The 23,813-nt window shown below is 46.1% G+C and overlaps 1 protein-coding gene across 2 annotated transcripts in view; it reads right to left on the bottom strand.

Moving 5' to 3' along the window:
* Positions 1-296: 296 nt before the first annotated feature.
* PLPP3 (phospholipid phosphatase 3) overlaps positions 297-23,813 on the bottom strand; it is an 89,362-nt gene continuing 65,845 nt past the window's right edge. Inside the window, exons 5-6 of one of the 2 annotated variants that reach the window (XM_027537129.1) lie at positions 16,336-16,512; positions 297-2,224 (exon numbers count right to left, since the gene is read on the bottom strand). In XM_027537129.1, the coding sequence (XP_027392930.1) occupies positions 2,102-2,224; positions 16,336-16,512 (300 nt within the window). In that variant the 3' untranslated portion in view covers positions 297-2,101. The remainder of the gene's footprint in view (positions 2,225-16,335; positions 16,513-23,813) is intronic. The other variant, XM_027537130.1, reaches the window with a different exon arrangement.

The following is a 23,813-nucleotide window of genomic DNA, read 5'->3' as shown; positions in this document are numbered from 1 at the left end:
GACTCACAACTCCCCCCTCCCTGGGGAAACCCCCCTTTAGAATACAAAAGCTCTTTAGAAGAGGAGGGCTGTCTGAGAGGAGAGCAGGACCAGAGCGTCACTCTGCAAACAGGCTCTTGGAGATGAAAGAGTTCAGGGCATCAGTATCTACACCACAGCCACTGTATTTCGCAGGGAGAGAATCCTACAGTGGTGCGCTGTCGGGGAGGGGAGCCCCTGGAGGAGTATGGCCTCCTCCCAGCCCCCAACCACCAAGACCAACCCCCCTCAACCATTCCAAGTCTCCAGCTCCCTCCTTAGTTGTTATGAGCTTTTATTTAAAAAGCACATTTAATACAAGTATAGTTTCGCAGATACAAATTTTCACTTTGTATTCTACAAAAGTCTTTGAATATTATTCTCTTTACAAAATGGAACCTTACAAAAATACTGGCAATTTAATGTTTTTATACAGTTTTCTCTAGTTGCAGTTATTTCTTTCATTGTAAAAACATCTACCACAGAACTACGGTATTTTAGTTGATATTAAAAAAAATTAAACTTGATGCTTTTTTTAAGCAGCTAATGTAAATAACACAGGTCGAGACACAGTTTATAATCATAGTGGATATAGCTAAAATTGTTTCAGAAATAATATTTTACATAGTTAACTTTTAATGTTTTATACATTATTTATATAATATTTATATATAAAAATCATAGCTTGCTATAAGTTGAAATGAAAGGACGGCTTCTGTAGTAAGGCTGTGCATGTGGTTGACCCATGTGGTTACACTTAGCCCTTTGAAAGGTGTGCATCCGAGATCTGAAAGCATTTCTTCCTTCCTCCTTTCCTCAAAGGTTCAGTAGAAGCGGTCCCTGACTGCTGCCTCAAGTGGGACCTTGCTTGGAAGGACACTTATGGAGAGAAGATGAGGAAACTCTACGGAGATTTAACCCACGTGTTCTGCCCAGCAGAACCTACCAAGAACTGCCCTAGAGATCAACCCCAAGACAATAGTGCTTTACACAGCTTAGCAAGAGTGGCTCCCCCAGAGATCCTGCCCCCGTCAACTCCGTTATCTGGAAGGGCCGCCTCTGGGATGTGAGACCGTCTGCTACTCTGGCTCATTCAGACTGTGAGTAGCCAAAGGGTTGCTTCATTTTTCATTCTGCCCCCTTCGTTCCTCCATCTCTTGCATGGAAGGCTGCTTTCCATCAGCTGATGGCAGACCACAACTGTGCTCATCTCCGGCCCTCAGAGACCATCCCGGTGGGCACCCAGCAAGGGTTTCCAGGGAGAAAGCAGTAGCCGAAGCTAATCATCACTACTCGAGTGTGCCAGTGCCCGGGTGATTGCTGTACACAACATCAGCATCCTGTAATCGACATTTCAGCATCACAGGATGGTGCGTCAAGAGAAGACACAGGAGGGCCTGAACCCTCCAGCTCTTCCAAAATTGTGCTATTTGTGAAATTCACTCATCCACAAAGAGTCACCTAATCACTATAAGTGAGGGACTGTGGGTGCTGGCCTATGGGCTGAGGAAGTGAGTGATGAGGCCTCATGACTGGGAATCTGGATTCAGGATTTGATCGCTGGACTGAGCAAACCTGCTCTTTTCTTATATTTAAAAGCAAAAACAAACAAATAAGTTTCCTGAACCAAAGTCACAGTAGAGAATCGAGTGGTGTGGACAGAGACACAAGAGGGGAGCCCCCAATGGCTAGTTTGTTGCTTCAGTGCTATTTCTGGCATCATGTGCTACAAGGTGAATGTGAGCTTTCCCAACAGCTTTCACAAAGGTGACCAGCAGACTCCACTCAAATCGTCTTAGTGTTTGCTCCAGAACAAGCCCGTGTTCACTAGAACATGAACACTTAAACCAACTGCATATCCGGGATTCCCGCACTTGCTGTTAGCTTGCTGTTGTTTCCATACAGGTGAACGCTACCTATTTTGGAAGGCCACAAGGTAAGACTTTTTTTTTTTTTTTTTTCCTTTTTAAAAATCAGTCGGGCAAAAAGTTTTTCCCTACATTCTACTGTCTGATGAGATTGGAGAGCAGCAAAACTTGCTGTCAGCAGTCATTTTCCAAGAACAGCTCATGGTGGGTGGCGCCTACACCATGTTGTGGTGATTGCTCCTGTCAATGTCCACAGGCGAAAGCATGTCCTTCCTGATGGCAGAAGGAGGCAGGGAGAGTGTGGTCTTGGTCTTGAAGAGGTCAGACACGAAGAAAACCTAGAAGCATAAAATCAGAGATCCCAATCAGTCACTAACATTTGGGGACAGGCAAAGGGAAGATCCTAGGAGTGTGGACTTTAGGAAAAGGGGCCCCCAACTTTGAATATGGAGGACCACCAAGACTATGGGCTTCCCCAAAGGCTCAGCAGGTAAAGAATCTGCCTGCAATGCAGGAGACATGGGTTGGATCCCTAAGTCAGGACGATTCCCTGGAGGAGGAAATGGCAACCCATTCCAGTATTCTTGCCTGAAAAATCCCATGGACAGAGGAGTCTAGGGGGCTACAGTCCAAAGGGTTGCAGAGAGTTGGACACAACTGAGCGACTAAACACACAACGACATGGAGACCACAGAGTCCAATTCTTATTGCACAGAAAGGGAAACTGAGGCCCAGAGAAGGGTAGTGACAGGCCCAAAGTTGCACAGCCAAGGTAGGAGCAGCCCTCATATCCATGGGCTCTCAGTCCAGTGCTCCCTATCTACATGCCCCACTTCCTTACTTCTCAAGGTAAATGAATAACAGTGAAAGATAAGTTCTCAAACAAAGGAAGCATTAGTCACCGGCATTAGTCCTCAATACTTTCCCTTTCCTCACAAAGGAATCTAGGGTGTAACCAAAAGAGATCAGCCAATATGAATTCCTATCAGCAGGCACTGGAGCAAGGAAGCAGTCATGATGACTTTTTCCTGAAAGCCCAGTGATGTCAACAAGCTGATGGAGGTCAAGAAGCCAGGGTCTCTTGGCTGAAGGAGTCAGCAACTAACCCGGAGGAAAGGTCAATGAAAACTCTCCTATCACTCATTCCCAACCTCCTTCCTCCTGAGCATATGACCTCACTAAGTCGTCTTAGAATCACTGAGAAACATTTACTGAGTGCTTACTCACAAGTGTATAAGGATGGCTCAGGCAGTTTCTGCCTCAATTAGCTTACGATGAAAGATTCAAGAACTTGCTCAGTTACCCAAGTAAGAGAAATTTATGATTTGTATTAGGTGGGAAAATAAATACACAGATCCCCATTTGAGCAAGTTAGCAACAGGAGTTTGTACTAAGTAACTGTAAGAGGCAGCTGTCAGTCATGTAATTTAATAGGAAACATATGGCTGGGTTTTGAAATGGGGACTAAAACACTTCAAAGTTCCTATGTCTAACAGCTTTCTGGATGGAAGAATCTTTGTCCTGCAGATGGTAATGCACTCACTAATAAGGACAACCCTGTGACTTCATTCTGAACATATTACAGGCAAAAAAAAAAAAAATGAAGTTCTTAGTAAGACTGCACCAATACCAAGGCTGTAACAGCCAGAGCCTGGCCACAGAAGGGACTTGTATTCTTTGTTGAACCAATTTCCACAGTGTTCTCTTTAGTGATACAGTCATCAGCAAAATGCAATCAAAATCACTGGGGATGGGTTATCACTGGACGCTTGGTTACCCTGGGAGAACTCGGTGACTAGAAGGCCAAAGGAAACAGTGACTTACTAGCCACCACAAAATCCTTTGTACCTTTTGAGTTTTTGCACCCATTTCATAGATGACCTACTCAAACATTTTATTATTATTCCTTTGTTGAAAAAAAGTAAGAAAAGCCGGGCAATTTCTTAAGTTATAAGAAAGTGAAAAATAAAAATAAAAAAGAAAGTGAGATATTAGTCAAGAAATGGAACATTTGAAAACATTTACAGTCTGAGTGCAATTGAATGGACCCTTTGCAAAGGAAAAAATTAAACCTTTTGTCTCATTTTCTAATGAGGTGTGAACAGTGAGAGCTGTGGCACAGGAAGGTTTGTCTCGTAGCCAGGGACAAGTTGAGACTCAGGAGAGAAAAGGTCTGTTCAGTCCTGCCAGGAGGCCCGAGGCTGCCCTGTCTGGGAACTCTTTACCAACAAGTGGGGAAGGGGGTTTTCAGATGCCTCAGTATAAGGAAATCTGAATAAACACAGTTAAATGTAAAATCAATAAAACTTTTCAACTCTTCTCTGACAGGTGCAGAACCTATGTCCTCATCACTACCTGGAAATTACCTTCTCCTTCCTCCTTCTCTCTGTCCCCAAGGAAGAGGTTTCAGTCAGTCCCTCCACTGCTGGCTCTCAACTCCACTTCCTCTAGCCCAGCAGTGAGCCCCCCAAATAAAGGTTCTTACTGATCTCATTTCTTAGAGATCTTTCTCCCAGCCTGCATGCCATCTACTGAGGGCAAAGAGAGCAGAGGACACCCTCAAACAAACATCCCTCCCTTCAAGATCCTGACACCACCTCTGTCTACTGGCTGATTTCCCGATTTAATTTCCTGAGCTCACACCCAATACATATTAAGAGTTTCCGTTTCCTAACTGCGAGATAAGAATGAAATGAAGGTTAAAGGAGAGAACGTACTTGATAAGAATTCTGAACCTGTGTCTGGCACATAGTTCAAGAAAAGGTGTACCTTGTCTGGGAACCAAAGTCATGTCTGGGCCTAGAGTAAGCCATGTGCTCTCGTGTCTGCAAAACTTTGCTCATCAGCCTTTCTTCTGATGGGAGGCTTCTTAAGGATGGAGTCCAATCCCGATCATCCTGTATCACCTACACTTTGCATTGAACCTTGCACATATTAGGAGCTTATAAAATGTTGAGTGTTGAAATTCTACACTTCTCTCTACTGGAAGCAGGCACTCTGGCCTTGGATCTTCTCATCATGTAGAACTCTTACAGACCTCAGGGGGATCAAATCCTCCCACACCAACTGCACACAGCCCCACAGCAAGATGAAAAGTAGACTCTGGTCCAGCAGGATCCTCCCTGCCCCCCCATAAGCTATATTTTACCTTTCGCGTGGCTTGAAGTTACAACAAACACTTTTTGGGGATCATGAAACATGATCCTGTTGAGACTCAAACAGGGCTCTGTCTTCTTCATGCTTGAACAGCAGAACACAAAAAGGACTAGAAAAACTGAAAACTTTTTGTCCTGGAGCAGTTCTATTTTCCATAGAAGATGATTTCCACCCAGAAAGAAAACCCAGAAGCCCAGGCTGTGAAAGGTCTGTACAAATTAGGTGACTACCCCAGGTGTGTGGGACAAACCCCCTCCAAGCCCATAGCCCACTGCACAGAACTTCTCTGCCACGGGAAAGTACCAGCAGACAACGGTCTCAGCAAACACAAAATTGTGTGAAGCACCAGTAAGAGTTCTAAGATCTCTCGCCCTGAGCATATGCTTTCAATTCCTATTCTCTTCTCTGCATTTCATAAATTACCTTCTTGAAAAGCACAATCAGTAAACACTTATTGAACATCTGCTCTGTTCCAAGCCCTGAGATGATAAAGATAATTATACAGGAGACAGAATTCTTTGCCCTCTAAGAGCTCCCAGGTCAATGAGGGAGAGATCCAGGTAAATAGAGCAATATAATAGCATGGTTTAGGATTAGGATAGAGGGAAGCCAGGGTGTTAAAGCAGTACAGAGAACACAGCATCTAACCCAGGATGAAGGGGAGGGAAGAGGGCCTGAGAAAGCTTCCCCCAAAGGTGGTCTATTTGAGCTTAGCTTTGAAGGATAAGTAGGAGGGAGCCAGGTGGTGAATGCCAGGAATGTTGTTCTAGGCAAAGGGAGTAGCACATGAAAAGGGAGTGAGGGAGCCCAGCAAGTCCAGGAGCTGTGGGAAGCTCAGTGTGGGGAGGGCCGAGCGGTGAGGGGGGCTGGAGGGGGAGCCAGATCTTGAGAAGGAGTATGACACAGCCTGAGGAGCCATGGTCAAGGCTGAAGCAGGAAAGCAGCATGGTGGGGAGACCTGCATTAAGATCACAATTATCTAAGAATAAGGCATCAGAAAGGGAGCTGGGCGCCTGAAGGCAGGGATACTGGTCAGGACACTGTTGCAGAAGAGGAGACGATGAGTCCTGTGCAACCATCACGCAGTGAAGACAAAGAAGACAAGATGGGTTTTTGAAAGGCTGAGGCCAGAACTGCGGTTGAGAGAGGTGTGCGTATGTATGTGGGTGGATGTGTGTGCAGGGGGACCTATGTTTCTCTTTGTAGTCTTGTTTTCAACTCTAGAAATCTTGCACTTGTTCCCATCAAAACTCTGTTTGGGTAACTATCCTGGGGGGTGGCAGGGAATTATAGTTCTGCTTTCCTCTGCCTTCTAATATTCTGGCTCCCTCTGACATTGGCTTAGAGATATGGTTCTAACCTCCTGAGTCAGAGAGGATCTGTAATCTGAGAGTATGGTGATCTGATTCAGGCAAGCACTCAGGAGAATGTAGTCCTTCCACCCAGAGCAAGGCTACACACAAACATGACAACTCCAGGCTGGAGGAATCCCACTGGAGGTGATGAGATGAGAAATGTACAGGAGTCTCCTCATATAAATGGTGACTCTTATTACTGTGCCAATGGGTCACCATGTCCCACTCCCCATCCTACACATGCAGCACCGGTGACAGGCTTTGCTCCTGGGAGTAGGGCAAATCTGTCTTCAAATCAAAGTTCTGCCACTTTCAGCAAAATACCTAAATGAGGGATACGATACCTCAGGCTTACTTAAGGAATACGTGGTGTCACAAAAGGCGCAAGTGGGGCTTGATAGCAAACAACCATGATCACCGGCTTGTGTGTTAAGTGCCTGCCCACATCCAGTCACCTCTCTTCCCCAGCCTCTTGGGTAGAAAGAAAAGAAACAAGAGAAGGAAGTAGAAACAAGAAAAATTAGAGGGAAATAGAAATGATCGAGAATATGAATGAGTACGTGAAAGCCTGTATCGATTCAAGTCAGACACGAAGACCATGTGAAATGGGAGTTTTCCATAGGACACATAGGATCTGCTCTCTGAGTCTAATAATTTCTGGGGCTTTTGGAGGGAATGAGTCAGCCAATCAAAAAGAAAGATGCTTCCAGTGTCGTGTTGCCAGCATTCACCAGCCCTGACATGCCACTCCCCAGAGCACATAGCCCAGCCCAGCTGAGGGGCTGCCTGCCTAGAGCTCACCAAGCTCCAGATGATCAGATGGGCTGCTAGGCCTGCTATTTAATGGCTTATGTGTCTTAGACATCTTGTAATCTCTTTGAGAGCAACTCCCCTATCTGCACACTGGGGCTCCATGAGCCCTTCCTTGAGCTGCTCTTACCTGCTCTCTTCGGTACCCAAACTGAACTTTTAATGACCTTCCATCTTAGTATGAGGCCTAGACTTTAGTGCAGATGCAGTGCTTAAATGTGATGTCATGATTTCCCTTTAGACAACAAGCTACTCAAGGGAATGAGCTGTGCTCAGAGCCCAGCATGCAAAACCCTCAGTAAATCTAGTCCACTCACTCCCCTCGTGAGGCTAGAAACCATGGGCTGTCCCTGTTGCATACCCCGCTATGCCTTGGTCTTGGGATATCCTTAGAGCATCCTGCTCTACCATAATAAACAATCTCACCGATTACAGAATAATTTTCCTTTGCCTTGAGTCTTGGCTCACCCTCACACCTTAAGTCCGCCTGCCAATGCAGGACACGAGAGTTTGAGCCCTGGGTCCGGAAGTTCCCCTGGAGGAGGAAATGGAAACCCATTCCAGTATTCTTGTTTGGAAAATCCCATGGACAGAGGAGTCTAACGGGCTACAGTCCATGGGGTTGCATGAGAGTCTGACACGACTGAGTGACTGAGCACACATGCAAAGAAAAGGCATCTTTGGCAGCCCTGTCTTTTGACTAAATAGGAGTTACTTTATTACAATAATTATTTTCTGACCTTAACAAGGCCAGTGTCAGTGACTTTTTGGCCCTGGGGACTTACCAGTGTCCATACTGAGTAATTTCCTTGTGTATGTGAGTGGGAACTTGATGAGGTAGAAAGAGCGTCACACAAGAAGTCAGGCTACAGGATCTAGTCCCCAAATTGCTACTGCTGTGTGACCCAGGCCAATGCACACTCTTGTCTAGGCTTGCACTTGTGCAAGACAAAGAGGTTTGTGATATCAGATGATGGGTCTGCCCTTCATTTGTGTGCTACGGCTATTTAAAAATCTACCTTCCCACGGTTTCTGTAAGGCTTAAATGGAAGGATTCATGTAAAAACACTTCATACCTATGAAAGGGTCTTCAAATCCTCAGTCATCATCTTTTATGACCATCATCAATACTGAGGGTCATGAAGGAAATTAGTCCCATGAAAAGAAGGAGGGTTTGGAGCAGCAGAGGAAAGTCATGGGCAGTTCTGAAGGAGACAGGCATCTGAACCCTGTAGAGATCCTCACAGGAGGGCACTTCTCAGTTAATACAGAGGAGGGTAGCTGGTAAGGAGGACCCAGAGAGCTGACGCTCGGTCACTAGGGTGCTAGATCCAGCATCAGCCAGAGTTCAGGAACATGGTACCCAAGAATTATAGAAACTGGAGGAAGCAGGAGACCACTTCCAGAAATCCCATCTTTTGAAGTGGAAAGCGTAAAGGAGGCTACTATAACTGACTTTTCCCAAGCATCCCACATGTTCCATCATTCTGAAATTTTTAGGGTCACAGATCATGCCATATACACATCCATCCCCATGTCTTTGTGTTATTGCTCCTACATGAAATGCCCTTCCTTATCTTTCATATCTCAGAGAAAATACCCATACATTGCTCAATATTCTCCTACTCTAGGAATTCTTTCCAGACTTCCATCACCTTCAAGATAAAGGAGTGCTCCCCTTCTCATGGCCCCACTGTCCCCAGGACAGGAGCCCATCCTAATGGCTCTGCCCGTCTACTGCACTTGGGTGTTTTATGTCCTTCCCACTAGAGTAGCATTTTTCAAACTGCACAGTTCAAGTCATTAATAAGTCATGACATCAATGTATTAGGTGGTCACTACCAGCATTTTAAAGGTTAAATTTAAAACAGTAGACTGTATCACCTATAATAAGTGTCTTATTTTGCAAAATATTTTAGTTATGTGTCAGTGCCTCTATTAGGCTTCCCAGGTGGCTCAGTGATACAGAATCTGCCTGCCAATGCAGGAGACGAGACGTGGGTTCAATCCCTGGGTCAGGAAGATCCCTTGAAGGAGGGAATGGCTATCCACTCCAGTATTCTTGTCCGGAAAATTCCATGGACAGAGGAGCCTGGTGGGCTACAGTCCATGGGGTCGCAAACAGTCGGACACACAGCTGAACACGCATGCACAGTTGCCTCTCATGGGTTATGATGTGCGGTGTATTTCTTATTATGGACTGTGGTTGGGAAACCACTGAACCCTAAGCTCTTTAAGGACCAATTCTTTTCAGTTTGTGAATATTTAAAACGAAGCATCATACTTAACACAGAATACACATTCAATCAATGTGCTGCACATGCCAGCATGACACATCTTTAATTCATTGATTCCTCAATCCAAAGATGAGGTTGTGTGTTAAGACGTATCATCCCCACCTGGTGGGATGGAAAGAGGCAGCTGAAAGGAAGTAACTTGGCCGATATATCTAACTAAGTGGTGAGAATACAACTCCCCCCTTCTGAGTCAGCCTTGCATCCATCCCATTCATCTCGGCAGGGGAATAAGAAAGCAGATTTTATCTTACGGAAAAACCTGAATGAACATGTTAGCCAACCCAATACAATGACTCTGCCCTGCTTTCTTCTCTCTCTCACACCTATATTCCTGTCACCCCTGCCCATCTGAGAATGGGGGCCCAGAGTGGCAAGGTCATCCCAGAACTTCTGGACAAACAGCAAGGCTTTTGCAGGGTCAGAGAGATTCAGGAGGTTATTTCATCCATTCCCTGTGCCTGGGCAGCAGTGGAACAAATCCAGTGGAAACACATGGAAATCTCCCGGTACAGAAGGTGATCATCCCACAAATTCATGGCATAGATTGCACATGGTTAGGGTTTCCTAGTTTAATCTTTTAAGATAAGATCAGGAGAGCTGGGATCTGGTTCCTACTCTGCCACCATGTGTCCTCAGGTGTGTCTCACTCTCTCTGCACCCCGGTTTCCTCTGGGGGGGCTGTCATTGCTGAACTCTTCTTCCATTCACATCCTCATTTGTCTCCTCCCTCAAGGTCACCTCTCTGGGGCAGAGACAAAGAACACCCTTGCCCTTCCCTACATCCTGGAGGAAGACAGCAGCACACAAAAGAGCAACGGCTGGCTGAGCCACACCCCCCAGGAGAGGAAAACCAGGAAAGACTCTGCCTCATGTTTATGAAATTCACGAGCAGCTGCTTCCTCTGCTGCACCACAGCAATGGCGGCCTGGCCCTGCCCTGACCCCTCCCAGGGCCCCGTAATTTGCCATCTGTTGGAGGGTCAGGGAGGAGGTGGCCAGATAGGCAAGTTGTCACCAGACAGGAAATGAACCTACTGTCTGTCGCTTCATCCGGGTCCCTGGGTTACTCCAAGGGTGGGAATGCTGAGCCCAGCTGTAGAGTTCAAATTTTGGGAGGGGTGATTGTGTGTATGTGTGTGTGTTGGGGGAGGCGGGGGACAGTGAGCATGTGCCTGTGTTTGCCTTGGCCTGTCTATGTATCCGTGGTTCTGAGAGCTGGTGACAGAAAGAGGATGGATGACAGTGTACAACTGGGTCTGACCATGTGCCTCTGTGCCATGCACCCGCATCCACATGTGTGAAGGTGTATATCAGTGCGCCTGCCCTTCGGACCCCATGCGTCTGTGTCTCCGTGTTGAGTCCACGATGCCGTGTAGGTTTTTTGTCTGTGATGGGCACCGTTGCCTCCCTCCTCTGGAAAGAGTTCAACTCCCAAGCAGTGGGGGAGGGAACCGAACCCTCTCCTGTTTGGCGTGTGATTTTTGTCTAGACACATCTTTTTGCTGTGACAGGACTTACTCTCAAGACCCAGGTCAAAGTGCTTGGCTGTCATAGCCTATTGCCCAAGGCTCCACAGTGGCTGAGCCCACAGTCTGCAGTGATGTGTTATAACCCCTGGGGACTTAAAGATATGCCGTGGCCCCCAGTAGAGGCCACCTACATGGACAATGCAGAGAGACAGTTCTGTCTGAGAAGGCAGGTCTCTCTGCATGTCTGCTCAGTCATGTCCAACTCTGCGACCCTATGGACTGCAGCCCCTCAAGCTCCTTTGTCCATGAAATTTTCTAGACACGAATACTGGAGTGGGTTGCCATGGTCATTTTCCAGGGGATCTTCCCAACCCAGGGATAGAACTCACATCTCCTGTGTCTCCTGCATTGGCAGGTGGATTCTTTACCACTGAGCCACCTGGGAAGCCCCAAGAAGGCAAATCCAGTACAGTTACTACAAAGCCCAAAGTTGGCTGAGCCTCGGAATCTCTGTGGGAGAAGGTCATGGAGCTAAAGGGCTTCCAAGATCAATTCACAGATGAGGAAACTAGGCTCAGGGAGGAAGTATCTTGCCGAAAGTCACAAGCTAACATTACTCATTCTTTAACCAATGCTTATCAAGCAGCTACTGTGTATCAGCCACAGCACTAGGCACTGAGAATGAACAACCAAGGGTTAAGCCATGGATTCTGCCATCAAGATACCCATAAGGCTACTTGGGGAGACAGACATTTGAACAATCATGACAGAACCAGGCTGAATGTCATAGTGGAAAACATTCAAGGGGCCATGGCACCATTAGAAGAAAGTTAAGCAACTGTCTTCAGAAAAGGAAGAAGAGAAGATGTGGCAAACTAAACAATGCCACCCCCAACGATGCCCAGGTCCCTAATCCCCAGGACCTGCGAATACATATGTTACATGGCAAAATGGACTTTGCAGATGTGACTAAGTTAAGGATATCAAGATGGGAAGATGATGCTATATTATCCAAGTGGGCCCAATGTAATCACAGGGGCCCTCAAAAGAGGAAGGCAGGAGAGTCAGAAACACAGAAGATGTGCTGATGGGATCAGAGGCCAGAGAGCCTGAAAAAGAGATGAAGATGCTACGCTGCTGGTTATGAAGATGGAGGAAGTGACCACAAGCCAAAGAATGCAAGCAGCCTCTGGAAGCTGGAAATGTCAAGCAATCATTGGTATTTGAGACTCTCCCCAGATCTTCCAGAAGGAATGCAGCTCTGCAACATGTCAATTTTAGCCCAGTGAGATGCATTCTGGAATTCAGAACTCAAGAACTCTAAGAAAATTAATCTGTGTTGTTCTAAGCTACTAAGTTTGTGACAATTTGTTAGAGCAGGGACATGGGAAAGTAACACAGGTTTCATCAACGATGGAGTGAAACTGAAACTGTGCTCTATTAAAAGGGGACAGCTGTCTAAGACAGGACCTCAGGGTTCCGAAAAATCTGTTTCAAGTGCTATGCCTGGAGGTGAGGGGGTGTGAGAGGAGTGGGAGATGAGGTCTTACAAGAGGCTGGGATCTTCAGAGCTGGCCCTGCTGAACTGCCTGGAGTCGACCCTCTACCTTCTACCCTTTCTCTGTGTTACTTCATCCTTCCTAGTCCGTTTCCTCATCTCTTTAGTGAGGACAGTGAAGGGTGCAGGGTTTTCCGGGCACTGGAGATGATCAGTGTAAAGTGCTTGACACAGTAGCTGCACATGAGCTTTCCATGCTTGTTAGCAAATGTGATGCTTTTGTCACTGGGGGTGCATTTAAGCTTGGCTCAGGAGATTATTGGCAAGGGTGGGAAATGGCTTATACATTCCTTGGCCCCCTGTGAAGTGGCCTTGTACCTTACTGGGCTGCCTCTTCTTGGTCCTCCTAACCAGTCTCAGGTGATGCCCCTGTGTCAAGATCCATTCAAATCAGCCACATTCATGGGTGAGAAGCGAATATGGCTTTGGGATATGCCTGGGCAGCCTTTTTTCTTGGGACCAAGTTCTGCTATGAGACACAGCAGGGCAGAGACCACAGGCTCCTGCCTAGGCTGCAAGCTACCTGGTACAACTCCAAGAAAGCACCTGATAAGTGGTGCGGCAAAACCTGTAAGGTAGATGCCTTTCATCCACCTTCCTGTCCCCTCTTCTTAGTTCCCCAGACCCATCTCCAGCTCATCCCGGTGTCCTGAGTTTTGTTTCTGTCTTCCTCATACTTCTTATGATGGAAAATGACACACTGCCTTCCTTTCCCCCAGTTGAGCATTCTCAAGCTCCTAAGCTGACCCCACATCTTGCTCTGGCCTCTTTGAGTAGCTTACGTGAAATGGCTCACTCGGTGCTGGAATCCTGAGCCAGTTAGGACCACGGGCTCCTGAGGACTAAGCTGGGAGTCAGGCGCTGGGAGAAAAATAATAAATATTGAGTCCCTACACTCGTGTGTTCAGAGCTGAGTGGGACAGGGAAAATGCTTGCAACCCTTTTCTAAGCCATCTTTACACTGTAAAACAGGCTAACAAACTGAAAGCAGCAACTGAAGCAGCCTAAAGGCTTGGGAAGGCCCCTGACACCCTTAAATTCTGCTCTTGAAGTAGCTGCATACGCTGGCTACTTTGGCTCAGGTGACCACGCCTCTTTGCCAATCCCAGAGGGCACAGCTTTGAGCATCCCCAGGAGCTCTCATCTTGGATGACCTGAGTCATCTCTCTGAGTCTCAGTTACCTCATCTGTAAAATGGCTATAGTCTCCAATGGCTTCATATGCCTTATAAGGAACCGATGAGTAAAGAATCTATAAGAGACCAACACAGAGTAGGTGCTTGACAAACGCTAGGACCAAATTCCTATCCAGTGCTCCAGCCTGCCAGAGCCAAACAGGATAAAAGTCAGACCCCTCATTTCCCTTCTCGAAAATAAATCCTGGTCCTCCCATACACTTTGTCCCATTGTACGTAGTACAACGTGCTCTATAAAAGACAGGAAGGCTATCAAGGACCCCCACCCCCGATCTTTCAATTTTTTTAATTGGGGGTGCAGGAGATTTTAATTAGGGCAGTGGCGCCAAAAAGGAAACACCACAGCAGGCCCCCGTGGGCCGACCTCCTGCCTCGAGTGAAGCTCAGACAGCACGGTCAGCAGAGGGTTACCCTGTCATGCAAACACCCATCCCCCGCTGTCACTTCACATTAAAGGGCCAGGCTGCAGAGAACAAGCTGCCCAGTGAAAGCCACTCTCATTAACGGTGCGCTCCCCCAATTTCTCTCCCTTCTGGCCTTGACTAGGAAAAAAAAACTAAAGAAAGTAAAGAATAAAGCCCGCAAAACAGCCAGTCCCTAGGCTAGGGTTCCCAGGTCAAGGCTGGCTGGCAGCTCAGATGCTACTTTCTCCGTGGTGCCCACTCTGATTGCCCCAACTCCATGCCCCTCTTCTCACCTTGTATGCCTGCTCAAGTGTCCTGGCCAGTCCCCATGATGGCCCCTCGTCCTAGTGTAGTTCCTGTGCCTGGCCTGGCTATGAGCAACTGAACTGGGATTGCCTTGAAAGCAAGGACTGTGCCTTATCCATCCCCCTGCCTTCAAGAGAATGTTCTCAAGAAAAAGTGGATCAGCTCACAGATCCTTGCTTTGTTGATTACACACCCATTCACTTCGTCTGAGCTAGCATCCCTGAGAGGTGCTGGTGACATAAGGAGAATAACACATATATTGACTAGGATCCCTGTCCAGGAGGAAAGGTGTAAAGGGAGACACATGTTCACAGTTTCAACACAGAGTGATGAATATAGGAGACAAGGTGGTTAGTGCAGGGAGATACCAGGCTTCAGCCAGGCTGAGTACCCAGGAAAGGACCAGGGGCTGGTATAGATCTCTCTGCCTCATGATTCTTACCGGGAATGAACAAGGGTTAAAACTAACAATACGACCTGCACATGTAGTACTCGAACACCCAGCCAGTACTCTCTGTTCTAGAACTCCTGCTGGACCGGGGTAAGTACCCCTTAGTACAGACCAGGAAAGCATGGTGTCAGAGGAGGTGCTCAGTCATGTTGGCTGAATAAGCCCCTCAAAGTTTCCAGCACAAAATTTAATGTTATACAGATTTTTTTTTTAAGCTTCTCTTTTTGACTTTTAAAAACAGCTTGTTGCAGGCAAGAAAAGCAGAGATACCTGAAGACACAGAGGCTCAGAGGTAGAATGCCTCACCCCACCCTCACCAGGAGTCAGGGAGGAGGTATGTGAAGGGGTAACTCTGCCATATGGGGCAAATCAGAATGTGATCCATTCAAGACCATTCTCCAGGAAGCTCTGTGGTTTGATGTACAAAGCCCTCAGGCTAGGAGAGAGCTGAGCCTTCACCAAGCTCTCTCTCACCCAGCCAACACCGAGACAAGGATCTGACTAAGTCCAGTAAAGGTCATGGTGGTGGTGGTGGTGGTGGTTTAGCCGCTAAATCATGTCCAACTCTTGAGACCCCATGGACTGTAGCCCGCCAGGCTCCTCTGTCCATGGGATTCTCCAGGCAAGAATCCTGGAGTGGGTTGCCATTTCCTTCTCCAGGGGATCTTCCCGAACCAGGAATCAAACCCAAGTCTCCTGCATTGCAGGCAGATTCTTTACTGACTGAGCTCCAAGGGAAGCCCAAGGTCACAGTAAGAAGGGTAAAAGTTTTCAAGAAACTGGGAAGTGCCTCTGAATAGTAAGTGATCACCAAAGCAGCATGTGAGCAACAGATGAGTCAGAGACTTAGACTCTTGACATATGACTTGGGACAAGTTTCTTCCCCTCCTGAACCCTAAATGCCCTCATGAATAGAGTAAGTGAGTAGGATACTATCTAAGATATCTTGCAATAGCAACTATGAGCCTAACCCTTCTGGAGAAGAGGATTTATAGAGTCTGGTGGATTAAAACTTCCATGGGGACTTCCCTGGAAGTCCACAGGTTAAGACTCCATGTTTCCAATGTAGGGGGCATAAGATCCCCCTTTATGTTGGGGAGATAAGATCCCACATGCCTTGTGGTGAAAAAATCCTATGCCTGTGGCAATAGTTATACAACTCTGTAAATATACCAAGAAGCATTGAATTATGCAAGTAAAGCAAGTGAATTGTATGGAAGGTAAGTTATAACTCAATAAAAATTTAAAAATAAAATAAAACTTCCAGGTTGGAAAGAAGCAGGAATTATCCTCAGTTCATTGAAAGAGGTCCTGGGGCAGGGTGGCTCCCTGGACACCAGGCAGAGAAGAAGATTGAGAGTGCCCTGGCTCTGATCACTGAACCAAAAACATTTAATGAGCAAGTTGTTCAGGACCCTGCTCATGTGCTGAGGACCAGAGGCTACTTACTATGCAGCAGGCCACCAGGGCTCCTTGAGCAAATCCTGCCAGGACATCGCTGGGATGGTGCTTGTGGTCAGACACACGGGACAGTCCTGTGTAAAAGGCCATCATGATCAGGGTGAACTGCAGAAGGGGCCGGAGCAGGCGGGCCCCTCGCCAAGTGAATCGGGCCTGCAGGTACAGCTGGAGGGAGGAGACAGAAAGAACAAACACTGAGTGACTGACCGCTCACCTGCATTCTAATCCCAGGTCAATTCCCATGCATGGAATCATCTGCAAGAAAGAGCATTCAAATTGGACTTGACCTCAAGCCCATTTTTTAACTTAAGCCTTAGTTCCTCTACTAAAAACTAGGAAAAATGGAGCTTTTCTAGGGAGCTAAGCTAGAGAGAATTGAAGAAAAAAATCCAAGAGAATGGCCTTAGCACGCTGCCTGACATTCCATAAATGGGAGTTTCCTTTTCTCATTTTTTGATTGAAACCAATTAAAGAATACTAACCAGGGTTCATGGAGAAGGTAATGGCACCCCACTCCAGTACTCTTGCCTGGAAAATCCCATGGATGGAGGAGCCTGGTAGGCTGTAGTCCATGGGGTTGCTAAGAGTCAGACACGATTGAGCGACTTCCCTTTCACTTTTCACTTTCATGCATTGGAGAAGGAAATGGCAACCCACTCCAGTGTTCTTGCCTGGAGAATCCCAGGGATGGGGGAGCCTGGTGGGCTTCTGCCTACGGGGTCACACAGAGTCGGACATGACTGAAGCGACTTAGCAGGAGTAGCAGCAGCAACCAGGGTTCATAACAGTTTCTTTTTTATATTCAGTGACAGTTCATTCCATGCATTTGTGTATTTTCCTAGAGATTATGGCTATACAATTCCTTCACTTCCCACCTCTAAGAAGCATCATGGAAACTCATGCATGCTGATCAGGGGAGGTTATTATGACAATCACAAGGCAATGCTTCCGATTCAAATGAAAGCAACTCTAACAAAGAACAATTTCTAAGTCACCACCTGGAACTATGGATTTTGCATCACAACACGAGGAAACACATAAACCAACCAAACAATGCACGAGATCGTTCAAACAGAGGTTGACAGAGACTGGACTGGGTGGGGTAGAAGAGTAACCTGAAGGAAAATGGAAGAAAAAAAGCCACTCTGGCCGAGGCAAAGAAGTTGCAATGACGTCAACTGGGTATTGTCCCTTGAAGTTATCTTGCTGCAGTTTCCGTTCTAACCTCTGGGCACAACCTACTTCTCAGGTTCCTGTGGGAACTTGGGAAATGAAGGGGAAGAGGCAAGAGGACGAAGGGGAACTTCCGACACAAATCAAAGAAAGGCGCTGGGAGACCAGAGAAAGGGGAGGAGCGCGGAGGGGCGGGCGGCGGCCTAAAGATAGACCTGGGGCAGCGGCAAGGGAGTGATTCTGCCCTTCCTGAGACAAATGGACACCTTCCTCAGGGTGGTCAGGAAAGAAAAGCCAGCAGCAAACCTGAGAGACAGAAGAGTGGAAGATTCCAGAATCATTCTTGCCCATGTGGAAAGAATGCCTAAAACTGACTCCTCAACTACTTGGAAGACAATTTCAAAAAACCCAGACCTGGAAAACAGCAGGCAACTTTATAATCATTATGAAATTACATAAATATATTTTGGGGAAATCTAAGAACAACAGATAAAAAATTTAAAAAGACAGTGTACTGATGTTGTTGGCTGCTAAGCAAGTGATAAAACCCAGTCATTTTTCAAATATTAAAAATACCCCATTAAATATCAAAAAGAAGTAAAGCAATTATATGCCAATTTAAAAAATTTTTAAAAATCTAAAAGAAGAGGTAAAATCATCATAATAGCCCAGCTGATCCTATAAGTAGAAGTTAGCTCACCAAGAACTGCATAGAGCCAGGATGAAACAAAGGACATGGAAGACAATTTGAATAGACAGAATTTTTATTTTTAAGAACACTCATTTATAAGAACCCTCAACTTATAAACTCAAAAGATAATACGTAAATTTGATCAGATTCCTAGGCACATCCTAAAAAGGTTTAGAGAAAAAACTTTAAAAAATTATTATCAAATTAACCTAAAAGGTCAAATAAGTAAATACACTCACATACACACACACAAATAGATCAGTACATAAGCCAGGCACCATGCTAAGTGCTAAGCACACAGAAATGAGAAGTTATCATTCCTCCCCTACGAGAGGCAATATATGAAATATATTAAATATAGATGAATATATGCAAACAGGTTTAAGTGCACTTATGGATTTTATAGACCTATGAAAGAAGCTGGGGTACCAGGGTCAGTTACTAAGGGGTAGGCATATTTGATTTGAATCCTAAAGATACATAAGTATTAAAAGCAGAGACATTACTTTGCCAACAAAAGTCCATCTAGTCAAGGCTATGGTTTTTCCTGCGGTCATGTATGGATGTGAGAGTTGGACTGTGAAGAAGGCTGAGCACTGAAGAATTGATGCTTTTGAACTGTGGTGTTGGAGAAGACTCTTGAGAATCCCTTGGACTGCAAGGAGATCCAACTAGTCCATTCTAAAGGAGATCAGCCCTGGGTGTTCTTTGGAAGGAATGATGCTAAAGCTGAAATTCCAGTACTTTGGCCACCACCTCATGCTAAGAGTTGACTCATTGGAAAAGACCCTGATGCTGGGAGGGATTGGGGGCAGGAGGAAAAGGGGACGACAGAGGATGAGATGGCTGGATGGCATCACCGACTCGATGGGCGTGAGTTTGAGTGAACTCTGGGAGTTGGTGATGGACAGGGAGGCCTGGCATGCTGTAATTCATGGGATCACAAAGATTCAGAAATGACTGAGAACTGAACTGAGCTAAACTGAAGGGGATGTATTGAGAAGTGTGTATCCTAGGCAGCTCAGTGGCTTAGAAGCCAACAGTCAGAGCTGCAAAGAACTTCTGGAGGTTCAGTAATAACAGAAAAGTGTATATACGACCAGTGGGAGTGTGAGGGTGTCAGGGTGTGAGACACAGGGCTACAGAGGCAAGCAGGGGCAATTCATGACGGAGGTTGCATGTCAAAGGAATGTGGCCTCTATTTAGGTAAGTCTTTCTTTCCCAAACCATACTTCATGGAACATTCCAAAGGTCTTTTTTTAAAAAAGGTTGAAAACCAATACAATATTGTAAAGTAATTAGCCTCCAATTAAAATAAATGAATTTATATTTTTTAAAAAAAAGAAAAAAAAAGGTTGATAAATACTAAATCCTTATTTTTATCACTTATAAGACTTATTATTTTTATAGAGTATCTATCTATTGAATCCCAACCAGGAAATATTACTGTTAGCCATGGTGAAAAAATCAAATTATTTTTAAGTAAGAGACTCAGTACCCCCCCTAAAATAATGTGCAGGTCAAAGGCCACTCCCTCATTTCTAGTGAAATAACCCAACAAACAGCAGATTCTGCAATCATGAGTCAAAGGAATCTCTTTCTTTTGAGAGTGAGAATGGGAATGATGTTGGTAGCCCCAACTCAGTCTGGTCCTTAAGACAACGGCAAGTTCAGGGAAGAAGGACTAGTCCATATCCAGCGTGACCACCATGGTCCAGCCTTCCTCCAGCCAGTCTTGGCAAGGAACAGGGATGAAGGGGGAACAGGGTAGCTGAAATGGCACAGGTTTTCATCAGATAAACCTCACTGAGCCTCACTTTTCTCCCATGTAAAATAAATTTAACAACTGCCTTATAGGCTGTAGCACAGATTGGTGATAAATGCCTGGCACCAGGTACTGCTCCAAGAAACAGATGATTTTACTCTGTAACCACTTTTCTTTTCCTTAATTTGGACCTGATAACCTCAAGATTTTCTCATTTCTCTCAACTTAAAAATCTATAGGTCCTCAGAAAATGATTGTTCAAAATCTTCCAAGTCTCCCTGCCCTCCTCCATGTAGCCTTTAAGTCACCGGCCCTGGAGATGGAGATGGAGCAGAGGAAGGGCAGGTTTCCCAGCTGGACAAGGCACACATCTCCCCATCCACCGACTCAGATACTGAAGGCTAGAGCTTAATACAAGAAAAGAACAAATATGTGAGAGGAGCTTAAGGAGGGAGGAAGAGACGTGTCGTCAGAATAGCTTCAGGAAGGGAGTGCTTAGGAAGGAGGAGGGGGCCACCATGGGGCTAGAGTCCCTTTGGGAGGCAGTCCCAGGTGGGGCAGTTGGTAAAGAATCTGCCTGTCAATGCAGGAGACATTGGTTTGATCCCTGGGTCGGGAAGATCCCCTTGGGAAGGAAATGGCAGCCCATTCCAGTATTATTGCCTAGAAAATTCCATGAACAGAGGAACCTGGTGGGCTACAGTCCCTGGGATTGCAAGGAGTTGGACATAACTGAGCATACACACACACAGACATGGAATTAGTGGGCAGATGGAAGCTTGTTCCCCTACATCCACTGGTAACTAGTACCTTTATTGAGAAATGTCTCGAGATCTCAGGATCAAGCCTGGTGTCCACAGCTGGGGCACAGCAGTAATTAAGTGAATTCTGGGGTGAGATTACCCTGATTTCTGGAGAAGGAAACGGCAACTCACTCCAGAAATGCCAAGGACAAAGGAGCCTGGCGGGCTACAGTTCATGGGGTCACAAGAGAGTCAGACATGACTTAGCATCACAGGCCCCTATTTCAGTCCCTTACTAACTTCTCTAAGCCTCAGTCTCCTTCTCCGTGAAACAGGAAGGACAGGATCTTCCTCTCAGGGTTGCCAGCATCAAATGAGACATCACAGGACCCTGCCTGGCAGAAGACAGGGACTGAAGGCATTCTTTAGAAATCAACACCACCCATTCGCCTTGATAGATGAGACTGACTCAAATGACTGTAGTTGATTTCACCAAAATAAGTGAATCACTAAAGAAAAAGATTGTGCAATGACCTTTAGCCCAGTGACTACTTCAGAAATGAGAAGTCAGCTGAGGGCAGCAGGCTTTGAGGTTGATCAAAGAATCTGATAACACCCTCTATCCCACCCCAATCTAAGTGCTGAATGGATTGGATTTTGCCAGTTCAGAGCCCAGTTCATATGAGCCACTCATTCCAGGACCAGAGGTTCAGGCCCCCTCAGAATCCGTGAGTACATTCTGGAGTGCCCTGCTCCTTGGGAAATCTGACATGGGAATGCCATGTGGGTCAGGAGGCTCCATACTCCATAGGGGCAGGTAGCCCTTATCCAGGAGACAGAGTCAAACATACCGGCCACAAGGATGTAATCCCCTGTTATGGGCCAAAGAGCATGGAGCCTTTCCAAGAATCAAAACTCCTGCAGGGGCTTCAGCGAAGTCCCAGGCTCCCTGAAAAGGGTGATTTAGAAAGAGGTGAGCAGAACTGGACAAAACCAGAAAGCCTAAATCAGCTTGACCTCTCCTGCGGGTCAGCAACCCCAAGGTCCTGAGTTCTCTGTCTTTATTTCCCCAACGGTGTTAAGGCCTCTGGGCTCAGAGAACCCACTTCCTGGGCATCAGTGTGATGCCACAGAAAGTGCCTAACTTGCAAACAGAACAACTGGATTTGAATCTTTTTTTTGCTACATACCAGCTGTCTGACCTGGACAAAGCACTCCACTTCTCTGAATTTCTGCTTTCCCATATGTAACATAAGGAGATTTTTTTTTTCATTTAAAAAAATGTTGTAAGCATCAGTTCTGTCCAAAACTCTGAAAGACACAGACACGAATAAAACAAATTCCTTCACACACACACAAAAGAATATAATCTTTCCATCTTTTCCTGGGGCTAAGATTGTTCTTCCAATTGCTAAAATAAAACTGCTGATTGTAGATATGGAAAATACAGTAGAAAAGTATATATCTGCCCCCGACCCCAATGTACAGGAAAAGTCCCCAGCACACAGAACTCACTCCAGAAATGGAGCTCTCTTCTTTCTGGTCCGAGCTTCCAAACTGTGGTCCTGTGGAATTCCAACAAAACCTCCTTAGAAAAGTCTGGCTGAGTTCAGGCTGGCTCGGGGCTGAAGCAGCAAGTCAGACCTGGGTGAGTCTCACTGCTTCTTGCTAAGTCATTTGTGTTTCATTACATGATTTGCATACGGGTGAAACAGGTCTGTACTGTCCTCTGGCTTCATTTCCATTGCTCTTGGGAGCTCTCTGCTAGGCGTGAGAAGGAGGCTTTTGTCCTTCCTCTGTCCCTGCCCACTCTCTTCCTGGAAGTCTGTCTAGATCGCTGACATCCACAGGGAGAAACTTTCTCCCTTCTCCCATCTCCTCCATAGCTCATACTTGACTCTGGTTCACAGAGCTGGTGAGTCTACATGGTACAGAACTGGGAAGTTATTCAACTATATTCAGGACAAAGAGGAGTTATTAGTTGACTTTTCTCCTCCTTGAGAAGGAAAGAGGTCTTGCTCTCTGTCACTATCAGGGGGAGAAAAAGAAATTACCAGTTTGCTCAGCATTTAGACACTGAGCAAGGGGCCTTAAATTACATTCCCTACAATTGTTACAACCATTCTGGTAGGTAGACACCATTGTGCCCATTTTACAGTTGAAGAGATCAAGGCCAAAGAGGCCATGCCACCTGCTCAAGGTAACAGTGGATCATGATTGACACTGAGTAAGAGCGGCCTCTTTTAGGTCCATGCTCTAACCACAGAACCACCTGGCTTTCCTTAGGGAATGAGTGCTCTGCAAGCCAAGTATTGGTCTTCTGTATTGGATTTCTGTCTCTGGAGAAGCAATCTGAGGGGACTACACAGATGTCATGGACTAAAGGACAAACTGAATGGGACATTTAGAACTTCAGGCTCCTCTAGCTCACCTGTCACACCTCTTAAGTGTGCATGTCTGAAAACACAGATGTATAGCTTTCGTAAGAGCTAGAGTAGAGGAGTCTCTGACCTGATCTTAAGTTCAGCAGAGCCTGTGAATTGACTCAGCATGCCTCAGAGCCCTCTCCTCTGACCTCCAAACCCTCAGTCCACCCCAATCAGAGAACTCAGCCAGCTGCTTTGCAACTATTTACTTTTCAAGCTTTCCTCACAAAATGTGAGCTCTCTTGGTGTCCCCAGCTGTTGGCACAGAACATGTACTCAGAAAATGCTGGATGGATGGATGAAGCAGAGAGGAAGAAGAGGAAAAACATCTGGTCCAGTGGTTTCTTTATTCCCCCGTGGAAACAACAATCTTGTTCCTGGCAGGGGTTTCACCAGACACTCCCAGGATCTGTGGGCATGTCTCGTGGACATACCAGACCCCACTGCTCTGGGATTCTAAACATGTTGAACAAAACCTCAATGACTAAGAACCACAGGATGGAGAACATGGCTGTCAGAGCATAGCCACTTCCCTGTTTCCTTGGTACCCAACAAACCCTCTGACACCAATTCTCATGGGTACCACAGTGAAGAGCCCACAGGTAAATACTTCAGAGGCAGCAAAGTCCTTCCCTACATCACATGGGCCCTTCATGATCTATAAGTCA

This window comes from Bos indicus x Bos taurus, chromosome 3, assembly GCF_003369695.1.
Source record: "Bos indicus x Bos taurus breed Angus x Brahman F1 hybrid chromosome 3, Bos_hybrid_MaternalHap_v2.0, whole genome shotgun sequence".
In the NCBI taxonomy this organism is placed as follows: Eukaryota; Metazoa; Chordata; class Mammalia; order Artiodactyla; family Bovidae; genus Bos; species Bos indicus x Bos taurus.
Note: the sequence above shows the minus strand (reverse complement) of the source record. Positions and strands in the feature narration are given on the sequence as shown.